At 38.0% G+C, this 17,848-nt stretch overlaps 1 protein-coding gene across 1 annotated transcript in view; it reads right to left on the bottom strand.

Moving 5' to 3' along the window:
• Positions 1-2,153: 2,153 nt before the first annotated feature.
• The window catches only part of DOCK3 (dedicator of cytokinesis 3), a gene marked incomplete at both ends in the record, with an annotated part of 182,953 nt that continues 167,258 nt past the window's right edge, over positions 2,154-17,848 (bottom strand). The window contains 4 exons of the mRNA XM_081319050.1: positions 2,154-2,660; positions 4,586-4,668; positions 7,272-7,359; positions 10,892-11,010. Of these exons, the coding sequence (XP_081175176.1) occupies positions 2,154-2,660; positions 4,586-4,668; positions 7,272-7,359; positions 10,892-11,010 (797 nt within the window). The remainder of the gene's footprint in view (positions 2,661-4,585; positions 4,669-7,271; positions 7,360-10,891; positions 11,011-17,848) is intronic.

The following is a 17,848-nucleotide window of genomic DNA, read 5'->3' as shown; positions in this document are numbered from 1 at the left end:
AAGTAACTGAACAACCTGACTTTTGAGCACAATTGGGAGAGGAACTTCCATTTGAAGGTGATGCGATCATTAAATGAGTCGCACCTGATTTTACTATCTTTTTTTGCTACGTTTATTAAGTAAAAACAGCTTCCCCCATTGATTTTGCACATGGGGAATCTCTGGGAAGGTCACAAATCACGAACATGTGACCCTAGGATGCTGCAACCATTGCAAATACATGCCAAGTGCCAATCTCCCAATTTTAATCACATGATCCTGGGGATGCTACAATGGTTCTTAAGTGCAGAGACCAATTATAAGTCAGTTTTTTCAGCACTGTCATAATTTCAGGTGGTTGTTAAACAAACAGTTGTAAGTCAAGGACTACCTGCACTTCCATGAAAAGCAATTTCGGCCACAGGAAGCTGTTGCACATCGTACCCTTGGTCTTTAATTTTTTTCCCCTTTTTTCCTACGAATAATGATTCACTAATTAAAGAAATCAAGATTTTAAATTTGATTTTTTTCCTTAGATTCTATTTACATTTCCATGAGCAGAGTTTGACTCATACATTGCCCATTATTTTTTGCTTTTATACTCCTAAAGTCTGCTTCAAAGAAGACCCCTGGAGTACATCTTGAGAGTATTAAGGGCACAAGAAGGAGAATCCATTCTACGAGTGTTGCATGTTCTATTAATGGATAGACATTTTAATTATTTGCCTTTGTAGGAGAAACACTGAGTAAATCCATTGTAGTGAATAGGATCCATTTTCCTACAATATTAAGTGATTCATAATTTTGTGGAACAGCCATGAACTTATAAATTTTTCACAATGTGCTTGTGAAAAATGTAAAAATAAATGGAATGTTTACCCTTCCAAGGACTGGGCAAAAAACAAAAACAAATCTAGACCTTAAAGCTTTTCCATTTATATTTTCCATTTTAAGAACCTGGAATGAATTATAAGAAAATGAAGCATTGATTAAAATTCTTCAATTATCAATATAAAACTATTTTGCATTATAAGTTTTCCATATTGCTTAATGTGTGTATTCCTTTCATACATTTTCTGACACTTTTCCAACTTTAGTTACGCTATCAACTACTGCATAATATATGGCACCATGTATCATGGTTCCTTTGGTGATAATGTACAATGGCAACAAGTTAAATTAATTGGTAGAACTAGTTCTTGAATACAAATTAAGTAGCTCCTTCCTCTGTATGTCAATGCCTTTCAATCAGTCACGATTTTAATACCTATACTTTAACCCACTGGAACAGGGTTGGGGTGTGTTTTTTTGTGTGTGACATGAACGTCTTTGGGGAACTTAACACAAGACGTTTGAGGCAAAGATCAAGTATGCACTCAGTTCTTCCTTTTATTTTATTCTAGACTAGATTCCCAGCTGCTGAGTCAGTTATTCCTTCTCCAATCCTGAATTGGCTTTTGGCAACACCATTTTTTAAGAATAAAAGAATGCTGGGGCCAAAAGCTTCTTTAGGCACAGCTGGCCAAAAATGGGCTACGGCTTGTTTGAATACACCATAATGAATGAGAAAAAAAAATGAAATAAAAAGTCTAGCAAACTAGAAAATATTTAAAATAGGCAATAGCAAGCGAACGTAAGTCAGATTGCTTCAGCATTCCTGAGGCAGTGCAGGGAGATCACCACAAAAGAGTTCATATGCCCGAAGCCTGAAAGATCCAGTATCTTCAAAAGCAGAATTCACTGTACCTCAAACTTTAAACTGCACCTTCTGGCTTGACATTTCATGGAATCCCCAAATCTATTTAACACAACAAATAAACACATTCCTAGTGCAACTGCTTCAATTTGTGCACATCTTCAAACCAAAAGCTTGTAAAAATCCCATGCCACTTCCCTGTGCGTCATTCAATTCTTCTGTTGTCTGAAACTGTAGAAGGAATGTAGCATCCAGTGTGGGAAAAAGAACAAATCCCAAACCACTAAAAACTTGGAAAGTATAAAATTAAATAAAAAGGAAAGCAGCAGGTTTTTTTTTTACATGCTGGCTCAGTCTCTGATTCCAGTCAATCTCACAGCAGTAGAAAAAAAACACCAACTTCTTCTCTACTTTTTCACACACTGTTCTGGTTCTAAAACCTGGAATGATCATACAAACTATACTCTGAAAATTCTGCCTACTGCTCGCTGATGCCATGTTCCCATGCCACCCTTGCTTGCTCCTCTTTTGCACAAGTAGCTGGTTGGGCAATTTTGCGATGCAGTGCTCGATATTTTTCATCCTCTTCCAGAATCATTCCCTCTTCTTTATCCATGTTTGGGTGACGGGAATGATATGGTTTAGGGGGCAGAGCTGGAGGGTCCATAGTGTCCTGAGGAATGACTCCAGATGGAGCGGAGTGGCTTCGGCAGGGCTGGGTTTTGAGAGTTTCTAAAACATCCGGTTCTGAGAGACTGTACCTGACAGGGAGATAGGGCGTCTCTAAGTCTTCATCAGTGTTCCACGTCTGGCTAGGGACAGAATCCATGGTGTCTGTTCGAGGAGGGGGCTCAGACGAATGGCCAAAATTGCTTTCACTTAGTGAGGAAACGCCACTGCTAGCGCTACCAGAAAGAGTGGAATTGCTTCCATCCAGGCCAGACTGGGGACTGGTGGGGGATGCAGGTATCGGGTGAAGAGGAGACTATTTAAATGGAAAAGCAAAGCAAAAGAGACAGACAGACAGACAGACAGACAGACAGACACATATATTAGAACATACAAAGAGTTTCATGTATTTCCATGGTGAATACTTTATGTTTGCTCTAGATAAAAGAATATTATTCCTATTTTCAGCTCATTTTAGTGATATTCTTGTTTTTCATGTCAATTAAAAAGGAACATATCTCACCTCCTCTAAGCTTCTAAAATGCTACACCTGTTTGTGATATATATATATACATACATATATATATATATATATATATATATATATATATATATATATATATATATATATATATATATATATATATATTCCTGAACTGAAAAAAAAATCACAAAAAATGAGCATTTGTATGGGGTAATACTGAGTAAAAAGCACAATATCTACAGCTAAACAAACTGGGCCAAGCAAAATGTCCAAAACAGCATGCATGAAGCAAATGAATTTTAGTTAAATATGTACAATTTCTGGGGAAGACTGCTTTTTGTTTTTAAAGGTAATTTGCTGATAATTTTATTTCTTGGTGAACTGGATGCTATTTGCATACAAAATAGAAGATTTGGCTTTTGTTCAAGTATGGAAAATTTCAAATGACTAGGTTTGGGAGGTGCTTTGCATTTTTTTGTGTTCTTTCATTTAGTGAGCTTGTAAAACGTAATAAAATTAAAGTAATAGTGCAAAGAGTTGACTGTTTGCCCAGAAAGTGATGTACGTAAATAGTATTATTAAGTGAACAAGGCTACAGTCAGTTATAAAGAAATTAGAACAAAAATTGGTGGAAACTTAACCAAAGATGCCATTTCTACTGTACCCCTACTTTTCCCAAAAGGTTTCCACAATTTTGGCCACTACTGTACATAAGCATTTAAATTTATGAAAGATGGCAAAAATGGCACAAACATTTTTCCCATTTTTTCATAGGCAACATAAAGATGATTCTAACTATCATCTAGATAGATGCATTTAAGAAGGAAGTTTAAAATGGATAAAGGGGTCAGTTAAATTTGATTAGAATATTTACTGAAGAGTTTTAAAAATAATTAAATAAATAATAGATTAATGGGAATGCAGACTGTTCAGAGTTCTAATAGAAAGAAGGATTTAGCAAAACAAATCTGAGACAAACCATGTGTTCACAGAATTAGGGATCAAAGAATTAAGGATGAAATCAAAGATTTAAGGTAGAACAAAGAGTAAACTTTTTTATTTCTATTTTTGCAAGTCAAGATGGAATTTTTGGGAAATAAACAAATTCTGGAAAACAAAATAGAGATAATAAGCAGACTATTTTCTTTCTAAAGACCTAGTTAAATATCTCTTTTTGAATCAATATGTTCAAATAACTGGAAATGAAAATATGTGCTAAGAAAAGGCTTATTTTGTCAGTGGTATCTTAGATGTTCAGCTAAGTTTAGAATATACTGTGTATCGCCTCCTTGATTTTGACAGCACAGCTCAGCAGCAAAGATTCCTTTTCCTTCCCTAGTATTAAGCTAGGAGGAAACTTTGGACTCATCCTCTCACATTAGTCTGGAAGCAAAAGCAAAAATTGGACATAATTTAGACTACTATTTATATGAGCTTGTTCAAGGTGAACAGCTTATATAAAAGAATAAATAGGAATATTTTATTTTTCTTTTGAACATCCTGGGGATGTGTTTCACTTTTTAGCATCTTATTCTCAAATAAACCAGGAGACCCTTATATGATAGCTTGCAGTTTATATGTTTCTCTTAGGGATACTGATTTTTGCTTTTAATCTCTCCAAAAACTGGGTATAACCTAAGCAATACTAGGGTGATATAATATGACAGAGAATGGTTATCAATAAAGTATTTATTTTATATGCCAAAAGAACTGTAACTGACTGGATAGAAGGTTCTGAAATGTGACAAAACATTTACCTTGCGCAATGTTCGTGCAGGCAGCGCTGGGGGAGCGTCATTAAGATGATGGTGGAAGGCATCAAAGTGCAGTAAATAGTGACCTTATAAGGGAAGTCAGATAGGGCAGAATCACTGATCTATTCATACGTCTTAATTTGTGCAATACTGGTTAAAGCAAATGTTAATCCTGACAGTTCAATACCCAATTTCAGAAATCAGTCTTTTTATGTAAATACAGTCTAATGTTTTTAATAAACATAAAATGGAAAATAAAAGGTAAAGGCAGCGGAATTTTACCAACAGCTGATATTGTATCAAGGCTCCCGTGGCAAGAAAATAGGCTCATTAGCAATCCACATCTGAAATCTCAATTACTTTTTGGTACTTGATTGTCCTTGGAAGGATGATAAAAATCTCCTAAGTCATATTTGTTTTCAAAAATAGCTTGAGCTCAATATATATTTATACATTAAAACCTACAGCAAGACACCAGGCTACCTTACATCATTCAAAAATCCAAGTCCAGTCCCAAAGCACATTCACAGCCCTTCTGAAGTTTTCAAGGTTTAGGTAATTGTCAGCCAAAGAGAACCAGGAAAATATTTTCTTCCAAGAATTCCCTTTCTTTTTAGAGAAGTCACAAAGATGTCTGTGTTGGCCTTCACATGATTTTGTCTGGGCATCATTGAAGGGGTTCTGGTGCAGACCCCCTGACCATTTCCTTACCATGGGTCAAACTTCGGGGAGGCACTGGTGGGACCAGGATGCTCCCAACATGAGCAGACAGGAATGGCCGGGCCTCCCTGGTTCCGCTGTCCAGGCTCCAGCTGCTCGGTGCTGCTGAAACAGCTGAAGGATGGAAACAGATTGAATTTGGATAATAGTGAAATACAAGTTTTATTGGGACTTGACAGTATTGAAGGCTGACATTTTTATTTCCTTCAGTCTCTGGAGTATTTTGGGACTGGCTCCGTGCTGTTACATATATTTTTCTATCAGATAGGGTAGATGATAGGAAATAATGGATTTTTTTAACTGAAAGAACAGAACAACTCTGAAAACTAGTAATATATATATATATATATATATATATATATATATATATATATATATATATATATATATATATATATATATATATATATATATATATATATATATATATATATAGTAAGTTGTTTGCTTTGAAAAGCAAGATTTAAAAAAAGCAAAAAATTAGGAAAAGAAGCAACAATATGCACAACAGAGCCTGTTACTGTGCCGCGATGACCAAGATAAAGATGTTTTTCATAGCTTCAAACTGTTTTTCAAAACATTCTCAATAATCATGACACTAAACAAAGAGTATTTCATCAAATACAGTTTATACTGATCTGTAATTACATTCCAAATTAGATCCTTTCTAAAAAACTTGTTTTAATAACTATCCACAAGATTTTTCATTGATCATGTCTGAAGAATTGCTTCTTTGACTGCTAAACAACCAGCACAATCTTAGGCGAATCTGATACAGCACATTAGCCAAAGTCTTATATATCAGCACTTTGTCACTTGAAGGAGAGTACTACAGTTGAAAAAGATGACAATTTGCAGCCTTAGAACCTAGTCCATTTTCACAACCATTTTTTCACAAGTCCATTTTTAAAAATCCAAATATAGTTGCTTTCTATTTTAGCAGGTTTTCTGCTCCTATCATGAGCTAAGCTGCTTTTTGCCACACTTTCAAGCCATTTTTTTAATCTAAAGGCAATATGTTTGAACTCAAAAGTAATTTGAGACAATTCTTTTAATGTGCATTTTTCTTTAAACTCTATGTTGTGCTCTGGGGCCAGATTCCATAGTTCAATAGTCTCAATCCCTATTTAGCAAGTCTCTTAACTGAAGAACATGATTAAGAGAGCAAAATTAGAGATTAGAGTACAGAATCTTGAGAATTTAAGTTAGACCCCTCCAGTCCTCATTTATTAGTGGCTTTGGTAAGAAGAATCTTCAAAAAAATTTGTTTCCAAAAAATGTTTTCATGGTGGACTAAGTCTATTTACTTGACAAACCCTTGATGAAATCCCCCATTTGCTATTTTTTTGGATTCAGAGATACTCTTCTTTCTTTCTCAGCCTCAGCACAATGTCTTATACCATCAGATGCCATTTCTGTTTCATAGTTCATTTGAAAATCTCTTGTTTGCTGTTGGACAACTGATTTTAACTGCTATTTACAGTGGAGAATTAAATGGTACATCTGCAGGAAACCAAGATTCCAGCAAAATCTGACAGATAAAGCATGTGTTGTGATATGGCAATACGAACATTCTTCCCTACGTATTTGTGTGGCACATCACAATGCAACTGCAAAAAGAGTGCAGTCACATCTAATCATTTGCTCACTGCCCAACTTGGCCATTTATTGTATTTTAGTATAGATCAGACCTGTCAAACTCGCGACGTCACATGACTATTTATTTATTTTGAAAATTCCAATTTGAATATATTTTTGTTTGTATGCATTAGTGATGCTTCAGAAATTATTTCCTTAACAATTGTTTTCTGGAGATATTATCTGGATAAAAAGTATGATATATAAACTTAACAGATTGGTGATAAGATTATTTTGTATCAGATAAAATGAAATACTATTAATATCAAGCTTACAAAGGAAAAACAGTAACTGAATGTATAAAACATATATAAAATAGAGTAGACAATACCTTTTTCAGCAACAGATAGATTAGGATCACTGCAGGGTTTGCACGGCCCAATTACCTGCTGGAATAAGGCTCTCTGGAAATTTGGATGCTAGGAAAGATAAAATGCAATTCAAGACTATTGAAAAAAAATATTCCATATAACAAATGCAGAATCATAGGATTAATTAATCAAATATCCTTTTTGCAATGAAAGATCTCATTTGCATATCATGTTCAGGTCTCAAATGGTTAAATAGCAAATGCATTATCTTAGAAATTCCTATGGTGACAGAACAGAAATCCTGTGTCTGAAGCCTTGAAGATAAGGCAGCCAGTTAATCCAAATAATGCTAGTGATTTCCTGGCTATATCACATCATACCAATTTATTCATTAAGGCTGAAATTGAAGCCAAGCAAGACAGAGGTGTGTTCTTTTTCAGTGTTATATCTCAAAGAAATGACACTGCCCCCATGGGAGCAGGTTCATGATTTGAGACCTTCCTTGATTTCTAGCTTCAACTGGGGGGGGCAATGGAGGATATGGTGATGTGAACCTCAGCCAAACATTGGCTCGTGCACCAGCAGTAGCTCTTTTTGGAGAGAAGACTTTGTGACAGACACTCGCTTGTACTCTCATTGCAAGCCAATTAGATTACTACAATGTATTCTACATGGAGCTGCCTTTAAAGACTCGAAGAAAACCAGTTGGTTCAATATGCAACACCCATGTAGTAACTGGCACTAGGTGTCATGTGCACAAATTCATATTGTGCGCCTACTGTACCTGTTCCTGGATTGTGAAGCTCTACTCACAGTCACTCATGCCCTCCTCATCTCCTGAATGGACTAGTGTAACATGCTCTAAATGGGGCTGCTCCTGAAAAGTATCTGGAAGCTTCAGCTGGTGCAAAATGGAGTAATATGGGCAGTAATGGATGTTCCGAGAAGGATTCACATTATACTTCTCTCCATGAGCTGCACTGGTTGCCAGTTTGCTTTTGGTATAGTTCAAGATAGTGTATTTGACCTTTAAAGCTCTATGTGACATGGGGCCAGATTATCTGAGGACCAGTTACTAACTTCTATCAAGGAGCTTCATCAAGAGGCCTGCTGCAGGTCCCATTTGCTAAGGAATTCCATTTGATGGGTTCCCGGAATTGAGCCCTTTCTACTATGGCACTTACCCTCTGTAACATTCCTCCCCTCAATACCTTACAGCCTTTTGGAAAGCACACAAAATATAGTTTTCCCATCAGGCCTGGGGAATCCCCTGGCAGCAGTTAGTTGAACCATGTATAACAGACATGTCAAACACAAGGCCCAGGGGCCGGATGCGGCCCGCGAAGTGGTTTCATGTGGCTCGTGAAGCCATCCTGGAAACAGTTAAGAGAACGGCCCCCGCTGTCTTGGCCCCGACCCAGGTTGGCCAGGAGCCAATGTACAATTTCGTGGTGGTCATCTATGCTGAAATACATTCAGTCTTAGCTCCACAAGGCCATCTGGAAACAGCGAGGAACCGGCCCGTGCTGTGTCGGCACTGCCCCCTCGGCGCATGCTGGGGAGGTATCACCCTTTGTGAGGAATGAAGAAATGCACCAACACCTGGAAGTGGCCAGCAGATGGCCCTGCCTACTTTGGGCAGGCTAGGGGTTGGGGAGCATTGTGCTTCTCTTCAGATTCATGCCACCCGGTTCATCCTCTCGGCACTGTGAGTAGAGCACTCTGCTACCTGCCAAAACCAGGCAGGCTAGGGGCTGGGCAGCATTGCGCAGGTAACATGGCATCCCCTCCCATAGAGCCCACCAAGCTGGATATGTGAAGTAGGCGAGGGCCATGTGCTGGCCATTTCCAGGCAATGGTGCATTTCTTCATTCCTCACGGAGGATGACACTTCCCGAGCTGTGTTTCTTGCCTGTTTTTCTCCCTCCCTCATCTCAAATATTTTCCCACCACTCTGTTCTTTGGAAGGAAGGAAGGAGAGGGAAGGTCTGAGGGAAGTCCTACCTTAGTCCTGCCCTGCTGCCCTTTCACCATCCCCTTGCCCCCTCCTCCTGGCCTATCGTGGGGTGTCTCCCATCCTATTGCTAAGGAAGCTTTGGATACAAAGCCAGGTCTCCTCACATGGAGAGGGAATGGGCCTCCCTCTTGATTTTGCCCTCGTACCCATAATGAGCAACCTGGCTAAGGAGAGCAAGCACAGCAGCAGCAACAGCAGCCTTGAGGAGGAGGTAAATGCAGCTGGGCACCCCCTTGGGGAAGTAGGGCTGGGCTTAGTGCCGTGGGTGCTTGATGGCTGGGCTAGGCATTTGACCTCCATGCCACCATCCAGCCCCCCTCCCCCGCATGGCCTGAGAGGAACAGTGAGGCTCCTCTGGTGGACCATGCCTTGGCACTTCCCTGGTCCCATCTCCTTCTGCCAGAGACCCTCAGATCTGTCCCACTCCTGCCCAGGCCCCCATAGGCACCCTTGACGCAAATGATGTAGAGCTGGCCATGCCCACCCAGTAGGCCACGCCCACCCTGGCCACACCCAGCCGGCCCCCTAAGGGCAACCGCAATGCTGATGCGGCCCTCAATGAAATTGAGTTTGACACCCCTGATGTATAACATCTTAATTAACTCTCTTGAAATATTGTTTTTATACTTATGTTAATTATTTAATAATTTTAACTGGTTTTTATGTTTGACTTTAATAGTTTTATTGTACATCATCCAAAATCATTTTGTGTGAGATGGGTAGGCATATTAATTTGATAAATAAATTATACCTTGTTACAGGTCCTGAATTGGTAGCCAATGGTTTTCCAGAAGTAGTTTAAAGCAATGGTTTTAACTCATAAAGCCCTATATGTCTTGAAGAGTGTATACTATCAGCATGCATGTGATAGTATAATACATTTATACTTAAATTACAAGCAGTAAGTGACAATATACCTTTGCTGATAGATAATGGAATGTAGAATTAAATCCTTTAGTAAGATGCTGAATAAAAGAAAACAGCTGAAGACAGATAATTGGGTGCAAGAGTAATTATGACATGAAGGAACAGAGAAAATCTCAAGCATATCCCTTTTTGGAGACGAGAGTACCTTCATTTGCAGCAGAAAAAGAACCTTTTTCTCTCTCTCTAGACGTATATGTCTCTAGACCCTGCATTTCCCTCCCCTACAACCACAGTGCCTGGCAAGGAAGACTTCCTATTCTTCCAGGTTGATTTGAAGAGTGGCTGTGCTTTCCTGTCAAGTGACTCCATGATGCGACAAAAATAAGGAAGGGGTGATGGCACTGCTGGCTGATTTCTCTCCCACTATTATTGATCCGGTCAGAGTTGTAGCTGTAGCAAGGATGGCAGTGAGGACACTTGTGGCACCTTCCAGAAACACTTCCAATAGCATGGAAGAGTGAAACCAGTGACTGGCTTTTAGCAAAATATATACTAACCGTATCCTTTGCCCAAATCAGGAAAGTATCTAATTTCCTGTAGGTAATTTTTAAGACAACTCCCCACATATAGGAAAATGTTTTTAAGCTAATTGTGTCAGAGCTGGTATAATCTAACTCACAAAGATACACACATATATGCAGGTACATGGGTATGCATGCATATACATACAAAGACACACACGCACACATACTTTACCTGTCCATTTTCCATGATAGCTGTAGGATACATAGCACTGCTAGGCCGATCCCGGTGTGCTGGTAGTAGCATCATTAATTCTCGATGATGACGGTATTTATCTGGTAGAGAGGGAGAGCCTGTAAACGAGTCAGAGCAATCACGTACACATGACAAAACACAAAAGGTTCTCTTTCATCCAGTTCTTTCATCTTCCGGAGATGTATAACTCACAAACATTTACAACATTCCAAATATAAGATGGCAATGAGAGAGTGGGTAATTATGGGAGGATAATGAGGAATTATGATAATGAGGAATCTTGTGGTGAACAAAGATGACATTGGCAGAAAGTGACCAACCGAATGAAACTACAACAGACAAGGAGATAAGAGTGGGATTTTTAAAGGAATTTGAAAGTTATTTAATAAATGTAATATACCCTACATCACAAAATGGCAGAGAATTATGCCATCATTTTTCATCAGCTTATCAAAGGGGGTTTGGGTGGCTTGAAGAACCATCAGGTTAGAGCAGCCGGGTTAATAAGTCAATGAATTCTATAACTCCATTTTTACTGAAATAAAAATCTTTCTGGTACATCTGCCAGCATTAGCTTCAGTGGCAGTGTGACTGTCTAAAAAAGACCGTCTGCCTGGGAAACTAGATGTACCAGATACTTGTGCACTTGGTTGGCCACTCTGAGAACAGATAGCTGGTTGAGATGGGCCAAAGGTCCAATTCAGCAAGGCACTGCTTATGTTATTAGTTACCTTTCTACATTTATATAATTTCATTTTAAAAATATTAACATATTTGACTGAACAGGAAGGAATACTACATGTTCAGCTTTGGCATATATTTTATACAGTACATCTCACTCAAACAATACTGTGTTTCCCCTAAAATAAGACCCACCCAGAAAATAAACCCTAGCCTGATTTTTTTGGGTAGACCAAAAGAAGCAGTTGGTCTTATAGGCAGGCTTTTGAACCTCTAGCATTCCACTCAGATGACGTCAGCAGTTAGCCGACGAAAGCTAAGTTTATTAAACAGTTGTTGGTTTTTTTATATATATATATTATCCCGTTGTTTGACTATTTTTCATACACACACACACACACACACACACACACACACGGGTATAAAGTTAGGGCTATAAGTTCAAAACAAATTTATTTTTCCCCCTCCAAAAAATTAAGCAGTTAAAAATTAATCTGAAAATATTAAAACACTATTATAGCCAATTCTATCTTTAAACTGGCAGAACAGCATCCACAAGCATAGAAGCCCAATAACGTCTATGGGCTTTATCAATTTGCATATTTTCAAAACTATTCCAGAGGGTTGGCAATATATGAAAGCACTGTAAGAGACTAATTTTTAGATTTTCCACTTTGATAGAAGTTTGTTGGAAAATTGCAGTTTTTCTACTCTTCAAAATGTATGTTGACGTGTATAGCTTTTGAAAATTTAATTTGGGGAAAATGGTTACATTGCTCACCAATCTCCCAAATGATTAAATTTTCTGAATTTTTTTTAGATATTTATATTGTCTCTAATTTATGCTTAGGTTTATATCAACAATGATAATGAACTGAATAAGTACACTTGCTACAAGGGCTATGACTGCCACTTGGTAAATTTTCCAGAACTCGGAATGTTGGAGCCCTTCCAACGGATCTGTCTAAAGCTGATCTGGCTTTCACATCAATAGAAACATAGTATATGTCCTGGGTCCCAGATATACCCCCTGACCATTTTATAATAAACAAGATTCTCTGTTGTGCCGAGATGGACAGGTTAACATACATTTTAAAAGATAAACGTGAATCACTATATAATATAAGTTGGAACAAATGTTTTGTATGGCTTAAAAGAAGGTTCAATTTAGGAGACGAGTGATGAGATCGCCCACTTAATTGACCTGTGTAATTTATTAGGCTTACAAGGTTGACAAGATATGACCAATGGTAGTTTTGTTTTTCTTTTAATGATAAGGATATTCTATGTATTGGAAAGTTTAGCTGGGATGATATATTTTTTGTTAATAGGAGAGTAGATATAACTCTTGGTCTGTTTTGTTTGTCTTCCATGGTTTGTGTTATGTGATTATATGGTTTGTGTCTTTAAACCCCTTGTCCCTTCCCCTATGTATTATTCTGTTGTCATTCTTATTGTAAATAATTAATAAATATTAATTAAAAAATTATAAAAAAATAAACATAGTATGTGGATTGTAGTAATAAATTAATTAGTAATACAGGGGAAAGCATTAGAGTTGCAGTTTTTCTCATGTTCAAATATACATAGCAAATACTTAATTCACAAAGCACATATGACACAAATGGTCTGAACCCACAATCACTCACAATATTAACTTAAGTAAACATATTTTGCTCATCCTACTCATATGCACATCAAAGATAAGTTTGATGCATATATGAATAAAATAGTGAACTTTCTTGAACATGAAAAATTGTATAAAGGCCCACTGAATGTCACGGGTTCCTCCTCTTTATCCAATATTTCTCATATTGTTTCCCAAATGCAGATACAGATATCATAAATTTCAAAAAGCACATGGCTCTAAGACAGTTACTGCCTTAACCTAATCTGTAAAATGTAGTTGTGCAGCTTTTGGTATTGGAATTGGTGGTTAGCGGGGAGTCTCTCACCTGGAATATTTGTTTATTTAATATATTATTCTTGTTAAATAGGGATAGGAGAGTTTATAACTATTTGTAGACTCATTTTGTAAACGGGAGGAAAATTTATCAGTTTTTCTTCTTCCTCAGTAAGCAGCAGGGGTGGATTCTATCAGCTTAATGTTAAATTTATTTGATATTTGGGTTATTTTTTCCTTTTTTATACACAATTTATTTTACTTTTTTGTTGTTAGGTTTGGAAGTATGTTTTTATTATTATTATTATTATTATTATTATTATTATTATTATTATTATTATTATTATTATTATTATTATTATTATTATTATTATTATTATTATTACTTTGCACTTTATTCTTGTTATCTCTCTGTCTATTTTGCTAATTTTTTTCCTGTGCACTAATTCGGAAACTACTGAATCAAAAAAGAGGACCATTTTCAAAGTAAAAGAACATGTAAAAAGTAATATTGTAAGTAACAGAACTTTGTAAATCCTAACCATTTGGACAAGGTTTAGATATATTCTCTTACTAGGGAAAACAAAGGTATTGGCATCTTTTTAAAAATAACAGCAAATAGAATATCTAAGTTCCTTGTTATCAGATGTTTGCAGATAGCTCAGAGATATACTGGATGGATGCTTCATAAATATATGCATCTCTGATCATACAAAATACCTACTTCCTGTATTACTTTTAGGCTGACATACTGCAAAAGAGCAGCACACTCACATTTAAATGGGAAAAAAGGTTCAATCATTTAAAGTTGTAAATACAATGGTATGCACACAGGAATCGGATAGTTGTTTGATCCATAAACAAAGATATCAGAGGCATCTTTCAATCAATATGTTTGACTCTGTCAGTTTAATTGATGAGCAGTTTTCTCATCAATTAAATACCAATATTCAGTACAAAAATAACATCAAATCTTTACAACAGATGTCTTTGATAAAGATGTTGTATAGAAAAATAATAATCTATAATCTATAATTAATAATCTAATTGTTGTACAATAAAATTGGCAGCTGGAAATGGGATATCTGGATAATTTTGTTAATGCCACTGGACAAGTATCTGAAAGAAGTGATCCTAGCTTTAAGAGAGGCTACGATTGATAAGGAAATGATGTGATTTACTATATAATTAGAATATTTTCTTCTTGAAGTTTTGAATTAAACACTCAGGGTTTATAAACAATCAGCGTGGTTTGATTGTCAATATCTCTGAGCAAGGCGGGTAGTTCAAAAATGTGAAAAATAAATAAACATTTATTTTTTAAATTAAATTTGATTTTGCATATCCTGCCTCTTTTGGGATCACCCTTCCAATAAAATATAAAAAATATTCTTAGTGCTGTGGCATTGGAGTTTTGTTGGGTATTATGAACATATCAACATATAATCCTGCACATAGGAATGCATGAATATGTGGTACATTCATATTGCAGTAAAGCTTGAAATGGTATTTACTACATATATTGAAATTGAATGACAGCTGATGGCCAAAAATATAGCATGATTCTGATCTACAGCTGACAACATTTGAAAAGAATAAATGACTATGAGAACATGAAATGCCTCTACTAAAAGATAGTATTAATAGTCTCTCAGCGACAGTCACGTACACAAAACGTGGCCATTCATGCATTTAATTTACATATAATCATTACATACAGACATAAGTGTGTGTACATGTGTGTACTTGTGTGTACGTGTGTGTGTGTGTGAGAGAGAGAGAGAGAGAGAGAGAGACGCTACACATAAATCTTTAAAGAGTACAAAACTGTATTACAATGTGCCTTCTACATGCAAATATGGTAAGATAGGAACTGCCATTACTACAGCCTGTCCACAATTCTGCAAACAAAATAATCCTCAGACAGCTTCAGTAGAAGTAATATATAATTCAGCCAATTCAGATACAAGCAACTTAAAATGTTTGATTTCATTGGATCAACTGCTGTATTAAATGCCCTCCTTATTTGCAGTATGCACAGCAACATCTGAGTGGATTACTTTGCTAACAGCAGAAAGAAATATGCATCTTTTCAACCAACCCTAATAAAATCATTACTTTTATTCAGGTGTATGTATGTCACATACATTTATCATTTTGGGAAGTCACATCACAACTTGCGCGGCTGAATTCTGCACCAGTTGAAGCCTCCGAGTGGTCCTCAAGGGCAGCCCCATGTAGAGGGCATTGCAGTAGTCTAAACGGGAAGTCACAAGTGCATGAGTGACTGTGTGTAGGGCATCTCGATCCAGATAGGGCCACAACTGGCTCACCAGGCAAATCTGGGCAAAAGCCCCCCTGGTCACGGCTCCTATATGATCTTCAAAACTGAGTTGTGAATCCAGGAGGACGCCCAAGTTGCGAGCCCTATCAACAGGGGGTAACACCTCATCCCCTATTGTTAATGATGGAGAAAACTGGTCAGCCCGAGATGACGGTATGAACAGCCACTCAGTCTTGGCAGGATTGAGACGAAGCCTGTTTCTCCCCATCCAAACCCGGACCGCCTCTAGGCAACGGGACATCACGGCGAGGGCATCAATGGGTTGGTTAGGGGTGGAAAGAAAAAGTTGGGTATCATCAGCGTACTGGTGATACCCCACCACGAAACCACGAATGAGCTCACCCAGCAGCTTCATGTAGATGTTGAACAGGAGGGGAGAGAGGACCGACCCCTGAGGGGCTCTACAAATGAGAGATCTCGGGGTGGACCTCTGTCCTCCCGTCAACACCGACTGTGAGCGGCCCAAGAGGTAGGAGAACCACCATAAAACAGCGCCCCCCACTCCCAGCCCCCTGAGACGCCGCAATAGGATACCATGGTCAATGGTATCAAAAGCCGCTGAGAGGTCTAATAGGACTAGGACAGAGGAACAACCCAAGCCCGCCAGAGATCATTCACCAGCACGACCAATGCTGTCTCCGTGCTATGCCCGGGCCTGAAACCCGATTGGTACGGGTCAAGATAATCAGTTTCCTCCAGGAATAGAGGGAGCTGATGCGCTACCACACTCTCAACAACCTTCGCCAAAAAGCGAAGGTTGGAGACAGGACAATATTCAAAATCGCCGGGTCCAGGGCAGGCTTCTTGAGGAGGGGCCTCACCACTGCCTCTTTCAAGGCGGCAGGGAAAACACCCTCCCTCAAAGAAGCAGTTATTACTGCCTGGAACCAGCCTCGTGTCTCCTCCCGGGCTGCATAAACCAGCCAGGAGGGGCACGGGTCCAATAAACAGGTGGTAGAGCTCAGCCTCCTCATGATCCTGTCCACCTCATCGGGGGTCATAGGATCAAACTCAGTCCAGATAACACTCTCAAGACCGCTCGATTCCTCCCCGTCAGACTCTGTCCAGTCAGAGTCCAAGCTGGCCCGAATCTGAGCAATTTTATCCATAAGATGACGACTAAACTCCTCGGCCTGCCCCTGCAAGGGCTCCTCCCTCTTCTCCCGATGAAGGAGGGAGCGAGTAACCCGAACCAGGGCAGCCGGGCGATTATCTGCGGACGCGATGAGGGCAGCAAAGTAATTAGACTTCGCCGTCCTCATTGCAGTGAGATAAGACCTCGTAAAGGCTCTTAGCCGCAATCGGTCAGGTTCAGACCGGCTGGATCTCCAACAGCACTCTAGACCCCGTCTCTTATAATTATTATAAGAGGAAAACGAATTATATGAACTGAATACCATCCTGTGTTTCTGAGCGAAGAAATGAGATGAAAAATATTTAAAAGATATTTTGAAACATTTGTTCTAAAGCATTTGTTCCATTTTCTAGATGCACATAAAACTTAAGACTCGTAAGTCTCTATATAGCTAACATAAAGCTAAATTTGTGGCATACATTTTCACTGTGAACTCAAAATCTCACAATTCATTATCTCTCATTTTGTACAACTGGTATTCCTTATTCCTAAATAACTTTGTTATATACAACAAATATGTATTGATAGGTTCATATTTACTAAATTTCTTAACGTTCTTTTAAATACAAGTCTAATATTAATCTTCTACTATATAATTCTGATTATTTATGTAATTATTTATAAATGTGATTTGCTGCTTAGGCGGAGGAAAGAAAAGTCCGATAAAATAGCATGAATTACCAGATTGTTCCCACTATGACCATAGCAGGGAGCCATTTTGAAAATATATTAACTACATTTAAATATTGCTTTCAAACAGAATTAATGTATCTTTGCATGAAACGTTCCTATTTTAACTTCAGATGAAATCTTATATATAAAATATGAGGCCATGGCAAACAGTGCTTCTCTAGCATTAGTCCACAGGACGAA

The sequence above is a fragment of the Vipera berus genome, assembly GCF_964194415.1.
Source record: "Vipera berus genome assembly, chromosome: 2".
NCBI classification, from domain to species: domain Eukaryota; kingdom Metazoa; phylum Chordata; class Lepidosauria; order Squamata; family Viperidae; genus Vipera; species Vipera berus.
The sequence above is the reverse complement of the archived record's forward strand: the minus strand, read 5'-3'. Positions and strand labels throughout refer to the sequence as shown.